The sequence below is a fragment of the Mus caroli genome, unplaced genomic scaffold (assembly GCF_978045245.1).
Source record: "Mus caroli unplaced genomic scaffold, Mus_caroli_1 scaffold_18, whole genome shotgun sequence".
NCBI lineage: Eukaryota > Metazoa > Chordata > Mammalia > Rodentia > Muridae > Mus > Mus caroli.
The window spans coordinates 20,706,333-20,732,045 of NW_028227273.1; the positions used below are offsets into that span (position 1 = coordinate 20,706,333).

General features: G+C 37.4%; 1 protein-coding gene and 1 long non-coding RNA gene across 5 annotated transcripts in view; both read left to right on the top strand.

Moving 5' to 3' along the window:
* Memo1 (mediator of cell motility 1) overlaps positions 1-25,713 on the top strand; it is a 102,672-nt gene that overhangs the window by 58,721 nt on the left and 18,238 nt on the right. For all 4 annotated transcript variants that reach the window (XR_003835272.2, XR_003835270.2, XR_003835271.2 and 1 more), the window contains 2 exons: positions 14,780-14,922; positions 23,241-23,317. Coding sequence is in view for 1 of the 4 variants with exons in the window: in XM_021186335.3 (XP_021041994.1) it covers positions 14,780-14,922; positions 23,241-23,317 (220 nt within the window). In the remaining 3 variants the exon portion in view is untranslated. The remainder of the gene's footprint in view (positions 1-14,779; positions 14,923-23,240; positions 23,318-25,713) is intronic.
* Positions 5,483-7,438, top strand: LOC147000366 (uncharacterized). The gene is made up of 3 exons (XR_015045901.1): positions 5,483-5,914; positions 6,011-6,464; positions 6,711-7,438. It is a non-coding gene; the product is annotated as an uncharacterized LOC147000366 (long non-coding RNA).

Sequence of the window (25,713 nt, forward strand, 5' to 3'; positions counted from 1 at the left end):
GCTGATGTATCTTGGTTTGATACAATAGCCAATAGACTTTTTGATGTTTTGGGATAATTATTATATTCTTTGTGGTACTGTGGTTTTAAAACTTTAAATTTGGAAATATCTTTGGAAGTCAATCTTTTCAGAATTTTATAAAGGTTCACTTAACATATGATGACAATGGTATGACAAGGATGATGTAGCTGTATGGTACCCGTTAAAGGCCTTCCTGAGGCAGGGTGCTCTGGAGAATGAGGAGGAGAGAAAACGGGAGGGTCTGTTGTGCTCTCTGCCATTTATTTCCGTGCCCATTCTTTTGCCCAACACATAATTGATTAGTCAGTAAAACGAAAAACAAGTTGTCTCTAGAAGTTTCCTTTCCGTGCTACATTTGAATTAAAAAGTCTTATTTGTCGATCTGTTTCTCTTTTTTTGTATGTCATTTCTTTTTATTTTTATTTTGTGTATGTTGGTATTTTCCCTGCATGTATATGTGAAGCTGTTGGATCCCCTGGCATGGGAGTTACAGACAATTGTCTGCCACCGTGTGGGTTTCGGGAACTGAACCTGAGTCTTTTGGGAGAGTTAACACTCTTAACTGCTGAGCCACCCCCCCCAGTATATACTTAGTATTTTATATAGTTTCAGTAGTTCTAAATACAGGGAGCTTATTCTCCCTGAAATTTGTTATTTAAATTTATCATTAAGGTCTAAAACTGCATTAATATTTTAATACAGATATAGATTATTTATTTTTGGCTGGCATACTTACAATTAGCTAAAGAGCAAGGCTTTTTATATTGTGATGATTTTTTTCCTGTTACAATTTTGTGTATTAGTTTTTTGTTGTGATATTTTGTTAAGTATTTTAGAACTTAAAAAAACTTCTTTACTATTTTGTTTTGTGTGTGTGTTTTTGCCTGCATGTGTACCTGTGAACCATTTGTGTGTGTGTCTGGTGCCTAAGAGGCCTGAAGAGGGCATAGAATCTCTTGGTCCGAATGGAGTTACAGACAGTTGTGAGCTACCATGTGGGTGCTCTTAGTCAGACCTGGGTCCTCTGGAAAAGAAGTCAGTCCTCTCGACTACTGAGCCATCTCTCAGGCTCTTGGGTTTTATTTTTCTGATACAGGGTCTTGTTGTGTAGCATATGTTATCTATGAACTTAGAGCAGCCTTCCTGTTTCAGCCTCCCGCTGATAAGATGGTAGGTGCAGGCTTTAACCCCCAGCTGGAATTTTGTGCAGTTGATACTGTTTTAACTCAAATATGAATGATTCATATTTGAATTTTTTCTCTCTTGTATTCAAAGTTTTATTGCCGTTTTTGAATTTTTTCTCTCTTGTATTCAAAGTTTTATTGCCGTTTTTGTTCACATCTATTTACACTAACCATGAAGAATTACATAAACCTGAAGATGTTTGCAAAAATCTATGCAATATTAAATTAAAATTTTAGGTTCTGTTTTTGTATTTTGTTGTTTGTTTGTTTGAGGCAAGGTCTACTATAAGTGCCACACTGGCCTAGAATGCGCTTTGTAGCATGTTGGACTTGGGGTCCTCCTGCCTCAGCCTCCTGAATGTTGGGATTATATGCCCAACCGATTATCTTTTATTATGTTCTAATTATTGAGAAAAAATTATCAAAAAAAATTATCTTTGATTTGTCGGCATATCTAGAATTCCCATTCACCAAAAAGATTAATGGACTGTAGTATAATATATTCAATAAACTAACAGCCTTCTAAAGGAGGATTAAAAGATAACATGTTAGTTGTTACTTTGAAAGTAAATTATGTAAACAGTAGGAAATTTAAGAGGATAGAAATTTGAGATGTACAAGCACAATTCTAATTGATAACTGTCCCTCTTTCAGTGTTCAGTGAACTCCTCCCACATCAGGTTAAGATCCCTAACATATTTCTAGAAGAAACCAGTAAGCATTTGTTCATACTTACTGTGTTGTGTCAATTAGTTATCACTGAATAATGGATTATTACAGAATTGAGTGGCTTAAAATCACAACTGTTGTAGTATTCATAGTTTCACATTAAAAACTGGAGCAGGGAACACCTTGTCTTAGTACAGCTAAAGAGACTCAGGTGGACTAGAGCCCAAGATGCCCTCACTTAGATGTCTGTCTCCAGTCACAGTGCTTACTTCCTGAAGAGACATAATACCACCTCTACCAATGTCTGCTTTTCAGAACAAGGTATCTATGTTAGCCCAAGTGTAAGGGGAGATGGTCCTTGTTCTCTCTTGATAGGAGCAGCATGTGTCTACAGGAATAGGGACAATTGTTGAGAGCCTGTTTGTGAATGGTCTATTACAGTTCCACTTGAGATGGACAGTTCATGTCTCATGTCTCTGCAACACATACTGTCTACTAGCCTTTTAAAATGCCTAGACTTCTGTTAGTTACTTTTTTATTGCTGTGATAAAACACCATGACCAAAGCAACTTAGTGGAAGGAAGATCAATCCAGGACCAGGAGGCAGAGGGAACACTGGCAATGGCAGAAGTTTTGAACCCTCAAAACCTGCTCTTTGTGACACAAATTTTTTTTTTTTTCTTTTGAGACAGGGTTTCTCTGTATAGTTCTGGCTGTCCTGGAACTCACTCTGTAGACCAGGCTGGCCTTGAACTCAGAAATCCACTTGCCTCTGCCTCCCAAGTGCTGGGATTAAAGGCGTGTGCCACCACTGCCTGGCATGACACAATTCTCTTAAGGCCACACCTCCTAATCCTTTGCAAACAGTTCCTGGGGACAAATTATTCAAGCATATGAGCTTCTGGGGACATTGGCCATATTCTGCATCAAGTTTAAATATGAATGCAGTCTTGGGTGTGAGTCATCTTGATTTAGAGATATGTGAAAAAAGTAGAACCCCCACCCCCACCCCTGACTCCTTTACTTAGTGGTGAATTAGTGATATTGTGCTGGCTTAGTGAGTAGAGGTACTTGTATCCTATGAGAGTTGAGTCTCTGATCTCAACGTGTAGGTTATGGGGCACTCAGATACATGAAACAAATGGATAAAGCATAAACTGTTTGAATTAATCCAAAGTATAGTGACATATGTATGAAAATGCCATATGAATTCTTGTGTGGTAAGATGAAAAATGAATAAAAAGACTTTTGAGAATGTGATGTTAACTACAGTAGAACTCCCACTGGAGAGTAAAATAAAATGTGATTCAGGAAGTGTCTTGGGGCGGGCTAATTCACAGCAGTGTCATCCTGTAGCTGCAGAACAGAGAGTAGCCCTTGACTCTAGTTGGTTCTCTATTCTGGTAGGAGTTTCATAGTTTACCTGATTCACTGATTTGTTTGTTTTTGTTTAGCTAGGTCATTTGGACCACTTTACTGTGTCATTTTACTTTTTCTTTTTCCTTTCTTTCCTTTCTCTCCGTTCTTTCCTCTCTTTCCTTTTCCTTTCTTCTCTCTCCTTCCTTCCTTCCTTCCTTCCTTCCTTCCTTCCTTCCTTCCTTCCTTCCTTCCTTCTCTCTCTCTCTCTCTCTCTCTCTCTCTCACACACACACACACACACACACACACACACACACACACACACACACACACACACACACGGTTTCTCTCTGTAGCCCTGTCCTGGAACTCACTTTGTAGACTGGGCTGGCCTCGAACCCAGAAATCCTCCTGCCTATGCCTCCCAAGTGCTGGGATCAAAGGCGTGCGCCACCACCGCCCAGCCATTTTACTTTTTCTTAAGACATGGGCTTTCATACTTTTAATCCAGAGGCAGGTAGATTTCTCTGAGTTCAAGGCCAGCCTGGTCTACAAAGAGATCTCCAGGACAGCCAGGGCTACATGGAGAAAACCTATCTTTAAACAAACAAGGAATGAATAAATAAGTAAATAGATAGATAAATAAATAAATAAATGGACTTTCAGGCCTTGGACAAGTCTGCCATCTTAGTCTTTGCGAGGCTTGAGGCAAAAGGATACTTATTTGAGGTCCTGCTGCTTACAAAAGTCTACTTTGTACCTGAGTTTCCATTTGGTTCAGTGTGTTAGTTTAAAGGCCTAGAACCCTTATCCAGAGTTTCTTTGAGTTTAGACTTACAGCTGTAAGTTTAGCTACACTGCTTTGGTTCCTGGTGGGTTGCACTCCCAGCCACCTGCCCAGGAGTTATTTGGATTCCTGAATAAAACACACACACACACACACACACACACACACACACACACACACCCCACATCCCAGTTAATTTTTAAAATGCCTTGGCTATCTCAAATGCTGGGCAGTTCTAATCCCCCACACTGATGATCATACACTTCCCACCTGTAATCCTGGTTTAACGCTAATTCTATATTTTATCTCTGTTGCCCTGGCTCCTTCTGGGCTGCTCTTTGCTGCCTAAGACGCTTCTGGACAGCCCTTTTGGGGGGTGGGGTGGGGTGGCTTGGCGTTTCTTCTCACCTACATTTCTGATGATTTTCCTTCTGTAGTTCTAAATCTGTTCCATCTCCCTCCAAATCATGGTGATTCCTTTCCTTCCTCTCTTCCCATTCCTAGCCTGCCTCAGTCTACTTGCCCAGCTGTTGGCCCTTGGCTCTTTATTGATTGATCAAGAACCAATTGGGGTTAGTGTTGGACATGCAGATTCCTGATTTTGGGGACCAGATTAATTCCAAGTATTAGACCCAATCAACACAGACTGATAAAATTATTTTAAGTACTTTATAGGTTTTCTGTATATCAAATAAGAACTATATTCTTAAATAATGACATCTGAGATTCTTTTTGAGAATGTTTTTTCTCTACTTTGGACTCCTAGTTATAGTTGACAGGGTAGGTTTAAGAAGCTCTTTAGCCCAGACGGTTGTGTAGGCATTGTTCCTAGAAATGCACTTCATTTGGTGGCCATGAGCCCCTACTTTATTTACTGTCAGTTCTTTGGATTTAGATGTCTTTATCCCAGTGCTGGCTGTTTGCTCTCCGCTTCCCATTTTCTTTTGTCTCTCTCTTTTTGATCCCTTCTTCCTACCTTCCTTCCACTTCCCTGTTTTCCCTTCCCCTCTGTCCCATTTCCTGTTTTTCTTTGTTTCTGTGTATATGTGATGTGTGTGCTTGTGAGTGTACCATATGCACATAAGAAAGCCAGAATAGCATATTGTGTGTCTTGTTCTCTCTATCTCTCTATTACTTGGCTTGAGACAGGCTTTCTTACTGAATCGGTAACTCACCATTTTGGCTAGGGTGGCCAGTCAGTTAGATCTTGGAATCTTCCTGTTTCTGTCCCCTAATGGTAGGGTTACAAGTGTGAGTTATTTTTCCAATTCAGCAATTCCTTGTTATACATTTTAACAGTTCATCATGCTCATGATTTCCCCTTACACATTCTGGTATTTACTAGTTTAAAAATAAGAAAGCTACTAAATAACCGCGGATATTTTGGTGGGGAATCTGCCCATCCACAGGATCATTCATTCATTCTTTTTTTTTTTTTTTTTCCTGAGTTACACAGATAGTGAGTATGTGATGGGTTCAATCACTCTGCCAGCGTGTGGGGAACATTGCTCATGGCTTCCTGCAGCAGCTCTTAAACGGTTCCTTCAGTTTTCAGCCTTAGCTTTCCTTCAGCTACTCTTTACTCTGTGACAAAGGCTGCTGTGAGATGTTGAGGTATCTTACACTATATCCAGATAAGAGTGTTCGTCCCTATGCTGTGTATATCTGCTTTGGCCAGTAAATCATGTTAACTTGCTTGTAATTTGATTTTTCTTACACGAAACTGTTTGATTGGGGTTGAGGAAATGACTTGTCTGTTTCATTTGCAGCTGAGGCAGCTTGGTGTGGGCATAGCTTGACTTCCATCATGTTCAAAGCAATTCAGAAGCCTAAACTCAAGGGTGTAAAAAGTAGTCGCCACCTCCAACGGCAGAAGGACTTTGAACCTTTGGAGGTGGGAATAATTTTGAGTGGTCATATTTTTCAGATGATAAAGCAGAAATAGCTCTTCTGATGCTAGGTAAATAATTCTGTTTTTCTTCCATGGTAGTTCGTCAGTATGATCTCTGTCTGGAGCAACTGAAAGTTTATACCGTATATCCTTTGCCCAGTATAAGACCTAGCCCAAATAACTTCAGTTACTAGTTACTGAAAATGGATAGATAATAATTGATTTAAAACTTTTAATTCAAATATGGAATCAAGTGCTCTTTTAGAAATGATTTTTGTATCATGAAGTATACCTTTTTTCCTTTTACTCCATGTGTTTAGCAGAGAGTTACCAGACTAGTGTCTAATTGTGGCTACCTAACACAGAAACAGCAGTTGCAAGGCCGAGGAGGGAGGACCGACCGACCGTGCGTTCTCAGCCTGACACTTGTGTGTGTGTTTTGTTTTGTTCTGAGACATGGTTGCATTCTTGTAGCACAGGATGACTTGGAGCTCAGCGTGACCCTCTTCCCCAGCCTCTTGCTGGGAGTGTAGAAAGGAGCCAGCACACCAGAGTGAGCTTCACTCCTTCCCCCAGTTGTTTTTATTACAAATAGTTATTATATGATTTTAAAAGAATGATTATCTAGTGTATTAATTATAATTTTATTTTTAATTCATTTTTGTTATTTATAATTCTGTTATCTTAAATTTTAAAAGATGACAATTCATTAAGTGTGTATGTGTTGTGCAGGTGTTTGCATGTGGTATGGAGACTAGATGTCCTTCTTGATTCCTTTGCGTTTTAATTTTTGAGACAGAATCTCTCACTGAACTCAAAATTCAGTTCTTGCCTAGACTGGCTGGCCAGTGAGCTCCTGGGATCTTCCTCTCTTTGTCTGCCCAGAACCATGGATTGCAGATGTGTATGTCTAGCTTTTTTACATAGGTGCTGGGTATAACACTCAGGCCTTTTGCTTTGTATCAGGTACTTTACTGACCAAGCCATCTCCTATCTCTCACTGGAGTCCTTTAAAACTCTGGATGTCTGTGCTGCAGCCTGATGGGAGAATACTTGCCAGTATATACAACTTCCTGCGTTCCACCCCTGTATTGACTGGAAAAAATAAAGTGACTCACCTGTTGCTCAGCTCTGATACTTAAAAATAATAATACATAGCTGGGCAGTTGTGGCGCACGCCTTTAATCCCAGCACTCGGGAGGCAGAGGCAGGTGGATTTCTGAGTTCAAGGCCGGCCTGGTCTGCAGAGTGAGTTCCAGGGAAGCCAATGCTATACAGAGAAACCTTGTCTTGTAAAACAAAACAACAAAAAACCCAAAAAAACATGATTTGAAATTACAAATAGAACCATGAAGGGTAAAAGGAACAGTGGAAGTCTCTCTGATCTCATTTAACCTGTTTATTACCAGGGGGAATTTTAAGGGTACACTGATATGTGCATAGAAGTTTGTATACATACAAGTTCTTTAGTTTTTAAAGATAACTTTTCTTTTGGTTTTTCGAGACAGGGTTTCTCTGTATAGCTCTGGCTGGCCTCGAACTCAGAAATCCGCCTGCCTCTGCCTCCCGAGTGCTGGGATTAAAGGCGTGCGTCACCATGCCCCGCTAAGTATAATGTTTTTAATTTAAAAAATGTGCAAAAGTAAGAAAATTAACATTGAAAGTGTTTGGTTGAAAATGCAGTATTTTGGGGCTGGCAGATTGGCTTACAGTAAACAGCATTTGTTGCTCTTATGAGGGACCTGGGTGGGTTCAGGTCTTAAGACCCACATGGCCTTGCACGACTGTCTGTGACTCCAGTGTTTGGAGCTCTAAAACTATCTTCTGGCTTCGTCTGGCAATGCATTCTTATGGTGCACAAGCATTCATTCAGGTCAAACACCCATCATACACATAATATAAGAATAAATACATCTTTAAGAAGGAAACAAAACTATTCATAGCTGGACATGGGGCGTTGTATGTGTGAAATCCTAGCATTTAGGAAAACAAAGACTGGAAAGTTAGCTTATACTACATAGCTGTACTTACTCAAACAAAAGTCACCCAACTAACTGTTCATGTTCTTTATAAAAGTATTCTTTTAAAGCATGTGCTAGTTTGTTATTACCGTTGTTTTGGACAAAGTGTTTGTCTAACTCACTTTAATCTTTGGCTTTGACTGGATTTTCCCAATCTTAAAAGTTCATGGTGGTTAGGATTTGATAATTTTTTGGGGATACTTCTAAAAGAAATTCTTATGTTTTGCATGGTCTGTTTATGTAATGAAGGTTTATTATACTGCTTATGCCTATGGATTATATTGTGAGCTCCCCAAGTGAGGATATTATATCCAGATGTCTTAGTATGAATGTAACTGTTACTTGTAACTAAGTAGTTCTCATTTTTAATCTTTTGCATAAGACATTTGCTATAGCTGATAAATCAATATTGACATACTACTAACTTAAGTCCATAACACGTTGAAAAATTTCACTGCCTTAACACTGGACCTGTCTAATTCTTCCATTCTGTAAATGTATTTTTTTGGAGGGGAGGGGATCTTAGCCCCTTTGCTCACAAGTGGTTTTATGCCAGCTCTAGCTAGTTTTATCTTCAAAATAAAGATACAGAGACTTGACATTTTTATTTTTTTATTTTTCAAAGATTTATTTATTATATGTAAGTACACTGTAGCTGTCTTCAGACACTCCAGAAGAGGGAGTCAGATCTCATTACAGATGGTTGTGAGCCACCATGTGGTTGCTGAGAATTTAACTCAGGACCTTCAGAAGGGCAGTCAGTGCTCTTAACTGCTGAGCCATCTCTCCAGCCCTTGATATTTTTATTAACAAGCTGTTAGCACTAAAGACGGCAGGTTGTGAACTATTCTAACCCAACAAGGCTGCTGCTACCCAGCCAGGTGGTCCTTCACCTGCATCTGAGTCTTGCTCTGGCTAGCTTTGGTCCATGTGTTTCTCATGCTTGCTTTCTTATCTCCATCTCATAGTGAATCCTCCCGACCCTTCTCCATGGTCTCTCCATACCTTCTCCCTCTTGTGGTCTCTCTGGGACTCCATTTCTGGGATCAGAAGTTCTGCCCTATTCTTTCTGTCTAGCTAATTTGCTGGTCAGCTCTTTATTAACCAATGAGAGATGGCCAGAGATGCTTAACCATGCATCCAGATGTCTGGGCATAGAAATCAGTATCTGAATACACAGTGCACAAAACCATCCTCTAACATCCTTCCCTTACCTTATTAAAACGGCGTGTCTTTCTCTGTTTTGTTGTTGTTGTTTGTTTGTTTGTTTGTTTGGACAGGTGGGAAGCTTATTTTTCCCTGTTAGTGCTGGGGAACTAAGGGAAAGTTTGCCTTATCCTGAACGTTAGAATAATACTCAGCTCTTCTAGATTAGGTTTTTTATGTAGAAATATGTAACATTTTAATTATTTGCCAGTAAGACCACATATTAAGTCTAACGTTAGTAACATTTTTTTACAAGTCTGTGTGTCACCATATAAGATTTTATTTGAAGTTGGCCACACTCTTGTCATTAGTGTATTGCCTTTGCTACTGTCTCTCTGTAATTAACATTGAATATTTTTGTTCTGGATATTGTATTGCCCAGAAAACCTAAATGATTTGTGGTCCCTTTAAAAAGATGTTTGCTGACCCTATGGTTTGATGAGTTTCAGTTTTACCTCTTAAAATTCTTTTTTTTTTAAAGTAATTTTCTTTCTTTTTTTCTTTTTTCTTTTTTTTAGATTTATTTATTTATTATATGTAAGTACACTGTCGCTGTCTTCAGACACACCAGAAAAGGGAGTCAGATTTCGTTACGGATGGTTTTGAGCCACCATGTGGTTTCTGGGATTTGAATTCCGGACCTTTGAAAGAGTAGTCGGGTGCTCTTACCCACTGAGCCATCTCACCAGCCCCTGATCTAAAAATTCTTACATTCAGTTTTAATAAATTTTGGGGGCTGGTGTGAGGCAACAGTTGTAAGGTTTTCAGGGAAGCCCCATCTTTAGTTGGATGATTCATTTGATGAGGCTCTTTTAAAAATCCTGTTTCATCAGATTTGTTTGGTTAATGCTTTACGTGAGATTTAGAGCATTTGTAGCAACTATTTTTTTCCTCTGTTTGGGACCTGTACTGGCTGGTTTTGTGTGTCAACTTGACACAGGCTGGAGTTATCACTGAGAGAGGAGCTTCAGTTGAGGAAATGCCTCCATAAGATCTAACTGTAAGGCATTTTCTCAGTTAGTGATCAAGGGGGGAGGGTCCCTTGTGGGTGGGACCATCTCTGGGCTGGTAGTCTTGGGTTCTATAAGAAAGCAAGCTGAGCAAGCCAGGGGAAGCAAGCCAGTAAGTAACATCCCTCCATGGCTCTGCATCAGCTCCTGCTTTCTGACCTGCTTGAGTTCCAGTCCTGACTTCCTTTGGTGATGAACAGCAGTGAGGAAGTGTAAGCCAAATAAACCCTTTCCTCCCCAACTGCTTCTTGGTCATGATGTTTTGTGCAGGAATAGAAACCCTGACTAAGACAGAACCTAACAATGTTTGGATGCTTCAGACTGTCTTAAGTTCTCCAATACTCTTTATATTTCTTAAGTATTTTTCTGTTGTTCAAGTGTTTTAAATTTATCATTTTCTTTTCCTGCCCACTTAGGGGAGAGAAAGACCCTACAAGGGCTCCTATGTAGCCTAAGCTGGTCTTGCTTTTCATTCCTCCTGTCTTAGCAACCCTCTTCAGTGCTGGTGTACCACCATACCTGATTCCAGTTTTAATTGCAAACGTTCGTTCTTATTAAAATGTTAATTTTTAAAAATCCAGTTAGGAAACTTTTCATTTGGTTATTGTCCGGTTGCATTACTTTCTTGATATTCTTTGTTGGCTTACTCATGACACCCTCCACACACACAGACACACACACGCACACACACACACACACACACACACACACACACACACATATGCACACACATGCACATATTTTTAAGAGTGTCTTAAATAGTTTTCTTTAATTCTCTGATTATATTTCTCGTAACAGTTTGGAAGTCTGCTGAATCCAAGTGTTGAGCTGATCTTGACAGCATTTACTGGCTCTTATTTTTTTATAGAGTGTCAGTTTGCTGTAGTAACTGAATTCTGATTTTATTCATTTTCTCTCTACAGGCTTTGTTATTTACCATTTTTGTATGCATTTCAGCTGCAGAATGTGTTTTCCCCACTATGTACTTCTGTTGATCAGAATGTTCAGCTTTTAAGAAAATCATTCTTTTATGTTTTACTCAGATTTTAAGGACTTCACCAGGTATCATAGTTTAGTATATTTAGCAAATGATTGCTAATAGGCTATACCTGACTCAGTTAGGGTTTTATTGCTGGGAAGAGACACTGTGACCAAAGCAACTGTTACAAAGGAAAACATTTAATTGGGCGTGGCTTATAGTTCCAGAGGCTGAGTCCATTTAGTCCTGGTGGGAAGCATGGTGGCCTGCAGGGAGATTTGGTGCTGGATGAGCCAAGACTTCTACATTTTGATTCGTAGGTAGCAGAAGGAGATCGGATGTGTTTCACTCTGTGCATAGCTTGAGCATCTAAGACCTCAACGCCCCGCCTCCACATCTTACACTTCCTCTAACAAGGCCACACCTCCTAATAGAGTCACTATCTATGGCCAAGCATTCAAACACATGATTCTTTGGGGAACCATACCTATTAACCATAGAACCTAAATATCCCGAGTCCAGAATGCTTTACCATCTCCTAGTGGGTGGGGTGTACTTGGTGTGTTTATATTTTACCTCTGACTATGTTTGGTTGTCTTATGTGAGCACTCGAGAGCTGAGCCACCTTCCCTTCCACAGCCTTGTAGGTACTGCATGTGTGACTACAAAGTATTGTGGAGATTGAAAGTTTCTTTCCTTAGGATTTCAGGAGAATTTTTGTTTCAAGATTTATTTATTGTGTACAGTGTTCTGCCTGCATATATGCCTGCACCACAGCAGAAGAGGGTGCCATATCTCATTACAGATGGGTGTGAGCCACCGTGTGGTTGCTGGGAAGTGAACTCATGTCTCTGGAAGAGCAGTCAGCACTCTGAACCTCTGAGCCATCTCTCCAGCCCCAGGAGAATTTATTAAATTTGTGACCCTTCCCTTTCTAAGATTTCTCTATTAATTTGTGGCTAATCTTCAGGCTTTTGGTGTGCTTCATTGACTTCAACTAAGTGACATGTGGGATTCTCTGTTTCTCACTTTGCAATCTGTAGACAGCTTTTCTGCTGGAGTCCGTGTTCTCCGCCTGTGGAGCTGGACAAGGATGGAGGTAGCTTACTCTTACTGTTCTGTTTTTGTCTTTTTTCCTTTTTCTTTTTCTCGAGACAGGGTTTCTCTGTGTAGCCCTGGCTGTCCTGGAATTCACTCTGTAGACCAGGTTGGCCTCGAACTCAGAAATCTGCCTGCCTCTGCCTCTGCCACCACGCCCGGCAGCTTACTGATTTTAACGGGAAATTGTTACCTGTCATGAATAGCCACATTATTTCCCTCCTCTTTAGTTGGCCTAAGTGCATACAATTCATTTAAAAACTTTATCCAAATTTATAATTGTTTTCTGTGGGCAGATTTTACACTTTACTGGAAAATTCAACTCCAGAACCTAGATTTTAAAATCTAAAGGTATTTATTTTTCAGAGTCAAATTTTTCTAATTCATGCTTCATGGAGAGAGAGAGAGAGAGAGAGAGAGAGAGAGAGAGAGAGAGAGAGAGAGAGAGAGAGAGAGAACACAAGTAAATTAGGAAAAAAAAAAAAGTCACGGAAGGCTGAAGTGGTGAGCCATGATTCACTCCCATGGTTTCTGTGAAGGACCGGACTTTTTGGTTGTAGAGACAGATGCATAAGCCTATTGAGGTTATTGGAAGGGTCGGTGGGTGTGTGGAGATGTATCTGTTATTCTGCAGAGCAAGTCATCTGTGGTTGACCCCTCCTTACTATATGCTTCATGTGACAGTGTTCATCAGATAGGTTAGTAGGTGTCATCCTTTCCCAGAGAAGGGCATTCCTCCTGAGAGCCATCGGGATGCTTCTCTTTGCTCCCTTATTATTTTCTCCTTTGCTCCTTACAATTTGCATAACAGCTGATTCCTTACCAAGTCATAATTATTTGCATTTTCTTTGATGATCTTTATGTATTTATTTTTGGAGGTAGTTTTTGAGGTTAAAATAATTCATGGCAGTTCCCAAATTTTTATGAGAAGCCAAAATTCTTTTTTTTTTAAATTTTTAATATTTTTATTACATATTTTCCTCAATTACATTTCCAATGCTATCCCAAAAGTCCCCCATAGCGCCCCCCACTTCCCTACCCACCCATTCCCATTCTTTTGGCCCTGGCATTCCCCTATATTGGGGCATATAAAGTTTGCAAGTCCAATGGGCCTCTCTTTCCATTGATGGCCGACTAGGTCATCTTTCGATACATATGCAGCTAGAGACAAGAGCTCCGGGGTTCTGGTTAGTACATCATGTTGTTCCAACAATAGGGTTGCAGATCCCTTTAGCTCCTTGGGTACTTTCTCTAGCTTCTCCATGCCAAAATTCTTTTAATTAATAATCAGCCTGTTTAAAGAAGAAGCCCCTGTTTTCTCTGCATAGTTACTTAACAAACTAGAAAGAATCAAAGAATGAGATGTCCCATGGCAGCTTCCTCTGCCAGCTGCTGCTGCTTCTTCTTCTTTTTTTCTTTTCTTCTTTTTTCTCCCTTACTCCATAGATGCAGATTCTGCCCATGAAGCCCCTGCATTGCAGAGGGACTGGAGATCTGTATGATCTTTAATTTACAGTTGACAAGGGTAAGAGGGTTGTTATGGGAGAGGTGTTTGGAGACCCTGATTTAGTGGTATGTAGCTTACCCAACATTTATTTTGAGATTACTGGAACTTAGTATTAAAAATAAAACAACCTCTTTTATGAATTCTGTTTGTCCTGTGACAGTTAAGTGTTGGATTATTAACATTAAAAGGCAGTTATTATAAATACCGAATTTATAAAGTCCTATTCAAAATAAATTAGACAAACATAATTTATGCTTCTAAAATTTTAACTCCAGGATCATTGTTACATTAAAAAAATATATATTATTAAAATTCCCTTATTATGAATGGTTTTAAATAGTTTATACAATGAAGCAAATCATAGTTACTTAAATCACAGTTATCTATCTGCTTTGTTTCTTTTCTTAAATTTGTCAGTCTTTAAAGTCAAACGGGACTGGATATGCCCTGATTTGTGGGTGTATTAGAAATGAACGTATCCTTTACTTCTCCGTTTCCCTGCATATCAATGCTCTTGAGTTGTATTAAGGTTGACTCGTATGTGATGGTTAGGGAAGTGTAAGGGTGCAGTCGACGGGCCTCGGGAGCCACAGTTGAGTCTGTGAGTCACGCTTGGCAGGTTTACAGAGTAAGTGCCAGAAATGGTGTATGTGCACAGGGTCAAATTAAAGCAGATGAGAAGACTACTGCTCTGCAAATGTCAGGACTGGGTAGGAGGTTATAGCCTGTGTGAGTAGTTGGTGTTGGTCTAATGGACTTACTTGAACATATTTTATACCTGGCAGTACCAAAGCTTTGCTTACTTAAAGTAGTATACATTTCGGTGACTTAAGTAGATGCTTTTAGTATTCTGTACTTGTTTTTAAATCGGCTGCTTTCAAACTTTTTTGTAGATTTTTAAGAATTCAACAATAAAATATGTCTGTTATCATAATCACTGTTAATAAATGTTCCTTTTTAGTGCCAACGTAATTTGAAAATTATTTTAAATCTTAAACAGCTTAAATGACTTTTTTATTTTATTTTATTTTTTCTGTTTTCTTTAAGCCATAAAGATGAGTTTACCATTATTCCTGTACTGGTTGGAGCTCTGAGTGAGTCAAAAGAACAGGAATTCGGAAAACTCTTCAGTAAATATCTAGCGGATCCTAGTAATCTCTTTGTGGTTTCTTCTGATTTCTGCCACTGGGGTAAGTTCTAGTTTTAATATATGCTAGATGTTATATATTTGTGGTTAAAGATTTCTTTTCATTTCAAGCTCTGATTCTCAATTCTTTATCACTCTTTGGAAAGTTGTATTTGTAGTAGCCCTGTTTAAAAGTGCATAAAGGAGCCCTTTGGTCATTTAAAAAGGATCAGCAGAGGATATAGGCACATTTCCAAAGGCGACTGGTACAATTGGATTCACACTGTGAGGGCATCCTTGCTTTTGAACACTTTTGTTAGTGGGAGTTAAAGCCTGTTAACCCCATATTTGTGTGCATATGTATGGTAGGTTCTTTGAGGTCAGGTTTGATAGATAAAACAAATTCTTCACAATGTAGAAGAGTAGCGTGTGCTATACCAGTCCTTTTCTGATTTTCATTTTTGTAATTAGTGTCTTTTATTTCTTTTGGTGAACTTTCTTTCTTTTTTTTTTTTTTTTTGCCCACAATTGCAATCAATTTTTTTAGTTACCCTCTAATATTAGAACATATAGGCTAAATATAAGAACTCTTAAGTGGGTTTGTGGTTATTATAAATTAAGAGGAGGGATATTTTACAGTGGCTTGATGATAAAGAAGTGGTACATTGTGGATAACCTCTTTCAGTAAACTGATTTTGCATTCTTTGAGTACTATTTGCTTTCATATCCATAAATGTTTCAGAATATTTTTAAAGTTCCATTCCTTCTAACGTAACTCTTTGACTCATTTCTTCACTATTTTAAGTCATATTTGTTTGTTCACTCTCTTTTGCTTTTATTTATAAGGAAACATAAAACCATATTTTTAAAGATAAAGCACTAGAATGCCAGAAAATATCCTCAGTGAGCTATGTAGGGAGCCCTCGGTTTCTCTTGTGAGAATTGGTAGCATTTTACTTGCCTTGCTTGGGTTCTCTCTTGCATCCTTCACTGAATAGACTTAAGATATACTCTCAGCTCTGCTATCTTCTGTGGTATAGACATTACAGTATGTAGATTATTAACACTACTCTCTGTGAGTTTGATTTTCTCCTAGGAAAGGTTTGAGAACACCTGGAAACCTCTTAGATTCTTGAAGGATGGTGAGGTTCTGACTGGACCAAGTAGAGGTCAGGGATGCTGCTGAGCGTCTTGGAGTGCACAGAACAGGCCCACCTCCCCATGAAAAGATATCTGTACTGCTGAGGTCAGAAACTTGGCTTAGGGTGTAGCAGAGCTGGGCTTCCTTCTAAGCACTTCTGTCAATCCAGAGGGTCTTCAGTAAGTCATTCAGCTGACTAGTTTACACTCCTCTTCCTGGCAGAAGTACTTACTTTAATCTTGTAACTTCTTACTTAGATTCTACTGCCCTTATAGCAGCTTAGAAGGAAATTCCTTTCGTAGGAATTACAAATTTAGTCACAGTTGATCTTTAAAAGTAAGGGTTGCTTTTCTCAGTATTGTGAGTTTCTGTCAATAGCAAGACATGCTCATATTTTAGAAATAAAAATCATGAAGCAAGTACTTTTTTCTTTTTGAAGGCTTTTATAAATTGCTTAATGCTGTTCTTTTGATGCAGTTTTCCAGATTGCTTTCTCTAAGTTGACAATATGTGCAACCACAACAAAAACCACATAAAATGTGTGGAATGTTTTTCCTTTTTTCCTTTCCTTTCCTTTCCTTTCCTTTCCTTTCCTTTCCTTTCCTTTCCTTTCCTTTCCTTTCCTTTCCTTTCCTTTCCTTTCCTTTCCTTCCTTTCCCTTCCTTCCTTCCTTCCTTCCTTCCTTCCTTCCTTCCTTCCTTCCTTCCTTCCTTCCTTCCATATATGTATATATGTATATATATATGTGTTTATTTATTTATTTATTTATTTATTTATTTATTTATGTATGATAAGCATGTTACTCAGTCTGACCTCAAACTTATGGTCTTCCAGCATCTGTTTCCTAGGTGCTGGGATTGCAGGCATGTGCCACCATACCTGTTTAATAGATTTAATATTCCTGTTTTATGCCTGTGTTGGGGGTCATCATTTTTATATCGCTAATAAATTTGTTTTAAATGGTTTTTCTAGACAGAGTTTTTATTTGTGGCCCTGGCTGTCCTAGAACTCACTCTGGCCTAGACCTAGCTAGCTTTGATCTCACAGAGATTCTCCTGTCTCTGCTAAGTTCTGTGACTAAAGGCATGCATCACCAATGCCTAGCCAGTAAAGCATTCTTAATGCAAGTACACCTTACTCTATAGTTGAGAGAGGGATGATTGTGTGTGTGTGTGTATTCATATCTATATATATCTATGTATACATATATATTTCAATCACAGATTCTTAGAAAGTTATTAGGCAGTTTCTATAAACGAAGTTCTATAGGATTTCCAGGTAATAATTGAAAAACAGAACATAATCCCTCAACATTTTCTAAGGCAGGTAAATGCTAGCCAGCCCTGTTTGTGTTTCCATCCGGTGGTTAAAGATGCTCTGTGTAGTCAGCACTGTCACTTGACATATGAGGGCTCAGACTCTTTGAGTATTTTGGCCAGCAATATGGGAGATAGTGTTAGGGGTGATGTGGACAATATTTAAAAGTTGACACCATAAGAAGTAGTAATTGTCACTTTGTAAAGTATAACACAATTTTTTTTTTTTTGCATGCTTATTAAGGTGAATGGTTAGCCAACTAAACTACAGGTTAAGCTATCAGGAGTCAAATTTTACATTTTTCAAGTTTATGTTCTATGTTAACAGTTTAGCTCTTCATGAAGGGTGGTGTTTTATTTTGCTTTCCTTTTCTTCCTTCTTTCTCCCCCTGTTGCAGAATCTTGCTATCTCTGGCTGACTCTAACTTTGCATCCTTCTGCCTCAGTGCCCCTAAGTAGGATCTCGTGCAGGCACCACTGCATCTTGCACTTTATTCTGCTTGTAAAGATATGTCACATGATAGGATATATGGCAACTATAATGGTGAATTGTCAATAATTTCAGAGAAAATGATTCAGTTCTTTAGTACATAGAGGTCTTAAAAGTTTCATTGCTTTAGGCTCTTCATTATTCTAAACTGGTTTATGAAGTAAAACTGCTTAATTGATTATGGTATACTTCACAAATTACTCTGATATGGATGCACAAGGGACCTTTGTTTCTATTGAATTAGGCTACTGGTAGTGACTACCTTTTTTTTTCTAGTTCATTTTCTTCCTTGTCCAGTTTTTGTGGAAATAGTGAAAACTGGCCTGTAGAGATAGATGCTGGGGAAGCTGAAGTACAAATTGGATACATAGTTTTCCTTGTTGCCTTTACTTATCAGCTGGTTTCCCATTGTAATAACACTGATTTATTTTATAAAAATATATTTTACTTTAATAGATGGTCATTTTTAGAGAGACACCAGAGGCATAAAAGTAGAGACTAAAATATTCTGGTGTTTGTTTTGGAGTAGAACAAGGCATGGAAAAGCAGGAACCTGTGATTCTGTTATCTCAGTCTTTCTCTTTCCTCACTTGAGTTTCCTCATGTTTAGTTCTGCATTTCAGTTCGTGCTGTGCATCTTGTCATAGCACAGACATGAGATGCCTCAGAACTGTAGTGTGCTATAGTAGTAGTAATCCTTTCACCTCAGCTGCTAGCTTTGGATTTTTATCTTGGTTTAGTAAGATTTAGTACTTTATATATTTATCAAGTTCTATTAATACTTAGTATGCTTACCATGTTCTACATCCTAGAGGATGGGTCTGTGTAGGAGAAAATTGTCTGGGCTTCCTGCAGTTAATCTAATTTTTATTCTGCTTCTTAAGTTTCACGTCTAATATACTGTTAGTGTTTGTTTTATGTCTTCTCAGACTTGATGTTTACAGGTTTAGATTATTGACAGCTTTCATTAGCATAGCTTTTAATAAACTAGCAAATTTCTAAACAAAATTATACCTAACACATTAGAATAGTGGTTTACAGATCAGTTCCAACCAATTTACTAAGTAAGTGCTTATGACAATATTTTGTTAAAATACAAATATAATCTTCTGCAGTCTCTTCAGCAGTTTAAAATATACTTAGAATTATATCACTTCTTTCTTTTTTTAGAAGCTTGAGTTACTTACTCAAAGTGACCTTACGCAAAGTAGTAATAAAATTTATACTATGTTCAGATATTCTATACTGTTTAGTAAGTGGGTCATATATACTATTTTTCATGTTTTTAGTGCAGAGACCTTCCTACTTTAGAAATGCTTAAGTTTGAAATCTAATGTTAGCTTATTTCTAAAATGTATCTCACCCAAGCCTGAATGTTTGTCATTTCAAGTCTTTCTACATCTTGCTATCCCGGGTTTAGGTTTTTGACCTTTTGTGGTGTTGATATAATAAGGCTGATACTTTCGAATTGTACAGGCTTCAGGATGAGCAGATGATAGCATATAGTCATTAGAAATAATGATCTTATTTGATAGGACTAGACAGTATTTCCTTTGTGAAAGACATTTTTTTTTCTTTACTGTGACTTCAGGTTTAGGATATCTTGTAGAAGGCCTGGTATACCCCTAATGGATTTGTTTAAGGATTCAAACATTTGAAAAGTGGCTCACCATTAGTAGGTGATAAGTAAGGGTACACAGAACAGCTTTGATTTGTCCTGTATTTGAAAGGCTTTCCTATTGACTGATGATATTTTGGGGGTTTTGTAGACGAACATTATTAGATCATTGCTTATTTCATAGACTAGTGTGTAGCATAATATTGAGGTTTTTAATTTTTTTCTTTTTGTTTTGAGATACTTAAAACATAGTATTGGTTCTTGTACCATTCATTGTTGTCTGTCCTCATTAGTTGATTGTCGTGTGTTAAACAGACATCCTTGGAGCTTACTCTCCACACTCTGTGAATCCACTCATTAATCACCAGTCACCTTTGGAGATGGGAAAATTACTTACCTGTATTTCTTTTTCTCAGAAAGCGTGCTCTGGAATGGATTCACAAATGAGCTACCCTCCTTCCCTCAAAGAGTAAGGTTTCTGCTTTACAGGATTTTTTTTCCTTGGGTTATTTTTCCTCTCATCTTTTGAATTTGAAAAGAACTGAGGGAAGGCACCTGAAGAAACCACTGACATACTCACTAGGGAGTTCCAGAGCTTGTCCTGCCCCTAGGGCGGTGTCCATGGCTCTTAAAGCTAGAAAGCTCATACTTGAAGTTGAAACAGGGGCTCAAAGAATCCATTTTCCCAGTGTACCTTCTGAAAGGATAAGTTTCAGGTAAGTAATTTTCTCTACTATGTGATATGCTTTATTCATACTTAGGAAAGGATGCACAGTTCCCACCCTCCAGCTATGGACACAGCTGGGCTTTTCCACTCAGCTTCATAGTTGCCCTGAAAGCCAGAAATATAAAAACAGTAAAATATATTTCCTCATGAGATACACAGAATCCAAATTTATTTTAAGCGAACAATTTAAAACTAAGGGTGTATTTATGATCATGTATTATCCTAGGACTGTTATTTCCTTTATTAATGAATGAAATCTTGAGAAATTTGCTTTTTAATAAGAAAGAAGAAAGTATCTTGACTCAGTTTCCAAGCAGTGGTTGACTTACTTATTTGTATGTATGCATATGGATGCTTGTGTGCATGCACACATATATACAGCCAAGCAAGGCGAAGGCAACTGTTTACTTCAGATTAGACGATGCCTCTCTAGTGACTAGAATAAATAGGTTGGTCAAATAATTTGAAAATACTTGTACAGTTTTAATGTTTACCATGATAACAGCATTAGATGTTATGAGAAAAATATTTAGTAGCTGCATGTACTGAAAATTTAGCTTTTTTATTGAGCTATTCAACCATTTATATTTAATTTTTATGCTAGTAAATGTGAATTGGTGACAAAAAATAACAGGTAGCAAAATACTAAACATTTGCTTCAATTGGTTTTTTTATATATATTCTCATTACATTAAATTGCACAATGATTTCAATATTTTAAAGTATTTCAAGCATCTGTGACTTTATTTAGAAATACTTTAAAAGTAAAAGGCCATATGTGTGATATGACGTCACTTAAACATACTGTTACACTCCTTTCTTGCTTTCTTGGCCGTGTTGTTTCTGAAAAACAGCGCTTCACTTGGAAGTGAGCAGAAAGGACTTTTAAGTAGCAAATGGCTGTCTTAAAGCACCCAGGCATAAAAGTCTTTGTATAAGGTGTAAGGTTTACAGAGAGCTAAAAGGAACAGCTGTTTCCAGAAGCAGGGTAAAGAGAATACAATTGTATAAACCTGAAATAGTCCAGGTTGTAAAGAGTCAAGAGAATACTTTGATTTTTTTATAGAATATTATTTTTAGAAGAGAGGCAAGGAAGCAGAATTTTCTTGTCTAAGGTGTTCATAATTGTCTGACAAAAGATGGCCAGCTTTATCAAAAGAACTTTGAAGTAGACATGAGTATAGTACTGATGAATTGAGTCAGTAGGCTAGACTGGCTCAGTCACAGATTTTTCTTTACATAGTTTTCTCCAACTTCCTGGCCAGTGAGGAAAATAGGGTCAATTTTATAGTCCTCAGGGCTGAACAGTCCTTATATGTAATACACATCTTTATGGTTAGACAATTCTTATTACTGTGTGTAGTACACAGCCTTGCAGTTGAACAGTCCTTATTACTGTGAAATAACACATTCTTTGAAGAAAAGCACAGCTGTAACTGCCTTTTAAGAAACTTGAAAAAAAGATTTGATGGCTTATTTACTACTAAATGTGTTGAGGGCTGGCAAGATGCCCTTATGAGTCTTGCCACCAAGCCTGAAATCTGAATCTGATCCTTGGGATCCACAAGATGGCTGGAGAGAACTGAAGTTGTAGGTTGTCCTCTGACCTCCACTTGCACACTGTGGCATGTGTGTACACTTGCATGTGCACACACAAAATTGAGTTAAAATATAGAGGCATTGGATGATAGGGATTACTGTTGTCTGTTCAAATTCTTCCAGTTCACCATGGCAGTGTGCAGTCTTTTTTGTTTTACATTCAGAAAGCAAACTCTAGCTCGCAGCTTGTTTACCTCTAAGGTATCAGTTACAAGAGAACTTTAATAATAGCTTGGTGGGAAGTTAATAGTTACTATGTTGAGTGGCACAGGAGGCAATGTAAACAGTTGGATATGGTGTATTTTAGGAAAATAAAAAAGATTAGCACCAACATAAGGAATACTGAGTTTTATAGTATGTATTTTTAAAATGTTATCAAAGAAAGTTTTATAATTTTGCCCTGAGTATTATATGTAAGATAGTGTTTTCAATAAGGTGAACAAGAAACTAAATCATAATAATCCAACCAAATCTACTTTCTTAGTTGTAGAGCTGTAGACATGAAGCCTACCACTATTAGAAATACATTTTGGCAAAGCTTTAAAAATTAGGAAAATGGGGGCTCAGTAGTTAAGAACACTGGCAATAATAGCTTCTAGAGGACCCAGCTTCAATTTCCAGCACCCAACTGTAACACCTTCTTCTGGCTGCTGCAGGCACCAGCCTGTGTGTGATAAACAGACACTCCCACACATAAAGTAATTAAAAATGAAAAAGGAAACATTAAAGAAGAACCACATTGTTGAAAACTGTATTAGGATATCAAATATATATCACAGTTAGGTAATCTGTAATTAGTTATGGATGTTAACTTTTGGATTTCATATTATTTCCTTAATCTTTGTTTTTTGTTTACTGTTTTAAAGTTTCCTTTTAACTTCTGCTATAGAAGAACAGCTGAGCAGTGACTATTTTGTGCTTGTATTCTTAATTGGGGGGTCATTTCAGAGTTGGGCTATTGACCCATTCCTCTGTGAATTCTGTCCACATTGCACAAGGCACATGTATGAGTCCTTTTCCTTAAAACGCTCATGACCGTAAAAGTCAAATAGGCCGCACATTGCTCTGTCAGAGAGATGAACAGTGATACACTTTTATTGTTTTGTTACACTGTTTGCTGAAACAGATTTTCCTGAGTCATTCTCTTTGGGTGTATCATCAATTACAGACTGACGGGATGGTTAGCACTGCTGCTTGTAACCTTAAGCTCTTCTCTTTCCTTATTCCTGTATTGCTGATGATTTAAAAGTTTCTGCAGTATGAAATAGTTTTTAACATCTTCAAATTCTGGTGATGTATCATTTCTTTATAACCTTCCCAAATATGCCTCTTCTCTTTATGTTGAGGGCTCTTGGGAACTGATTCTTGCAGAGGCTTAATTAAGCTGTGCTTTGCCTTTTGTGAGGACTGAAATTTATTTGGTAAGCACTTTCTTTCTTTTTAGCTTCTAATTTTTCCCTATTTTATTTTGTACATGATATTTGTTTCAAGGTCAAAGGTTCCGTTACAGTTACTATGATGAATCCCAGGGGGAGATTTATAGATCCATTGAACATCTAGATAAAATGGTAAGTCTTTCAGGTGTGGGGTTTTAATGCTGTAAATCCTTTTCTTTAATTCCTGATTAGTCATTTGAGACTTAATATGTTAGAATATGCAATGGGCTAACAGTTCTTTCTTGAATTAAACGTACAGAATGCAGTGTGTCCTCAGATGAATAAATCCTCTAAGAACTCTCTTCCATCGCGCTTCTGTTTGATAGATACACATTTTAATTATGTTTTGGAGAAGTATTTGGTTTTAGGGACACAGCATATTATGCTATGACTTCTGTTAAGCTGCTGCCATAGGAGGTGGCTGGGTACACGGTTGTAATTCTTGTTGAATTGATGGCCATCTGAAGTAACTTATTTTGAGTCTTTTTGAACTATGTTAGTCATTCTTTGAAATTTATTAAATAACTTAGTGTTTAATAGTTGGATTTGATTCCTTTATTGAGTGATGGTGACAATTTTATGAACTGCTTATTTAGTAAAGTATATATAACCTAAAACTCTAAATGTTTGACTGAAACTCCAGTTTTTCAATTATCATCTTTTTGATTCTGGATATATGGGCATTACAGCCCTTTAATTTGTTTTTAAATTTTGTTTTTGTTTTTTGCTTTTGTATATATTAACTTAGGCCTCTGCACATGCAGGGCAGTGCTCTCTCATTCAGCTGTGCTCTGAGTCTGACGGCATACATTTATTATAGGTTTTAGTAATTTAGCAAACTTAAACTTTGCCTGCTGCACTACAGGATTTTTTTGCAAGTACATCATTTTAATGTTTTCAAATTTTCAGAAATGCTTTGTTAGGAATTATACCTTATTGCAGATTTTTCAAAACCTCTTAAAGTGAGATTAACTATGTTAGTAAACTCAGTAGTTTAAAATTTTGTAATTTTGAGTTTTGGTATATTTCTGTAAAACCTCCTATAAGTCTTATTGTTTTATATTGAATTGTAATTTCACTTTTCATTCAACATATTCACTTTGGTCTTTCTAGCCTTTGTCTACTAAGCTTACTATAGAACGTACCTTAAGAAAACGGGATTACTTTTTATAAATACAAGTAATTTGTTTTCCTCTCCTTTTGTCCCTTGTTCATTTTGTAGACAGATTACATTTTTCTTTTTTCTTTTTCTTTTTCTTTTTTTTTTTCTTTTTCTTTCTGCCATTGGACTTTCCAATGTTGCATTTTTAACTTGTTTTTCTAAATGTAAAATTTAAAAATGTAATTATATTCTTATTTTTTAAAAGTATTGATAGTTGTACTTTAAATTTTAAAAATTTAATGCTACATAAGTAAACTTGGTGTTCATTTTAAGGAATATTCAGGGTGGCAGGGCTGTCATCCATTTGCTGTGTGACCTTTAAGGTCCTGCAGGGTTGTCAATCATTTGCAGTGTGACCTCTGAGGTCATTTCAGTTCTCCAGTCCTTATTTGTCTTATTGATATCCAAGTTACTGTTATTTTAAGATTCTATATGTTTATGAGCCTGTGATTTCTTCATATTAATTTTACATGTTTTATTAGAAGACCATTGGTCAAAAGTAACTAATATATTTAAGGAAGGAATCTGGGTTTGAATATATCATACATGAATTCAATTTTAGATATGGCATAGAGCTGTACCTTTCAAAAATGTATCCACTAGTCACACGTATGAGCAATGAAGTATGGATAATGTGACTTGATATGCTCCCAGTATAGAATATACATAGATTCACTTAGAATGAAACAAGAAACCTTTAATAATGATTCTTTTATCTTGATTATCTAATAAAATATAATAGATTGTGTTAAAATATTTTACAATTTATTTTGCTTTTCTTTCATTTTATCTTTTTTTTTTTTTTAAGACAGCTACTACTTTTCATAGACTCTGTATATGGCCTACATTATATTTTAACTGTGCATTGCTGGTTTAGAGCACAAATACATGTCTGAATGGTGATAAGCATACATTTTTTTTCTTTTTTTTAAAAACGTTTATTTTTTTATTGAAGTTTTTAAAAAATTTTTTTTAACCAGACAAAAGGATGCACAACATTTTAATATATGATATTGTCTTATTCTGTGGTGATTATATTTAGTCAGCTGTTCATAATATATAATACTGAATTTTAATCATGTTATTTACAGAGGGGCCAAAGCACTCATTTACAGGTAAAGGTGCTGGGGTTTAATGTGCACGTTCACAGCCCTATGCAAACACAACCATTATATACACTGTAAACACCACAAGGCATATCCGTCTCCAGTCACCACTCTCACGGGAACAAGCATACAGGTCTGGGGTAAGGTGCCTGGTTTTCTTTCTGAGGCATAATTCTCAAAGGTTTGCTTCCCTTCTCACTCACTCCAAATGCAGAGCCACTGTTGGACCACCTCAGGATTCCCTTGTGGAGACTGCCTGG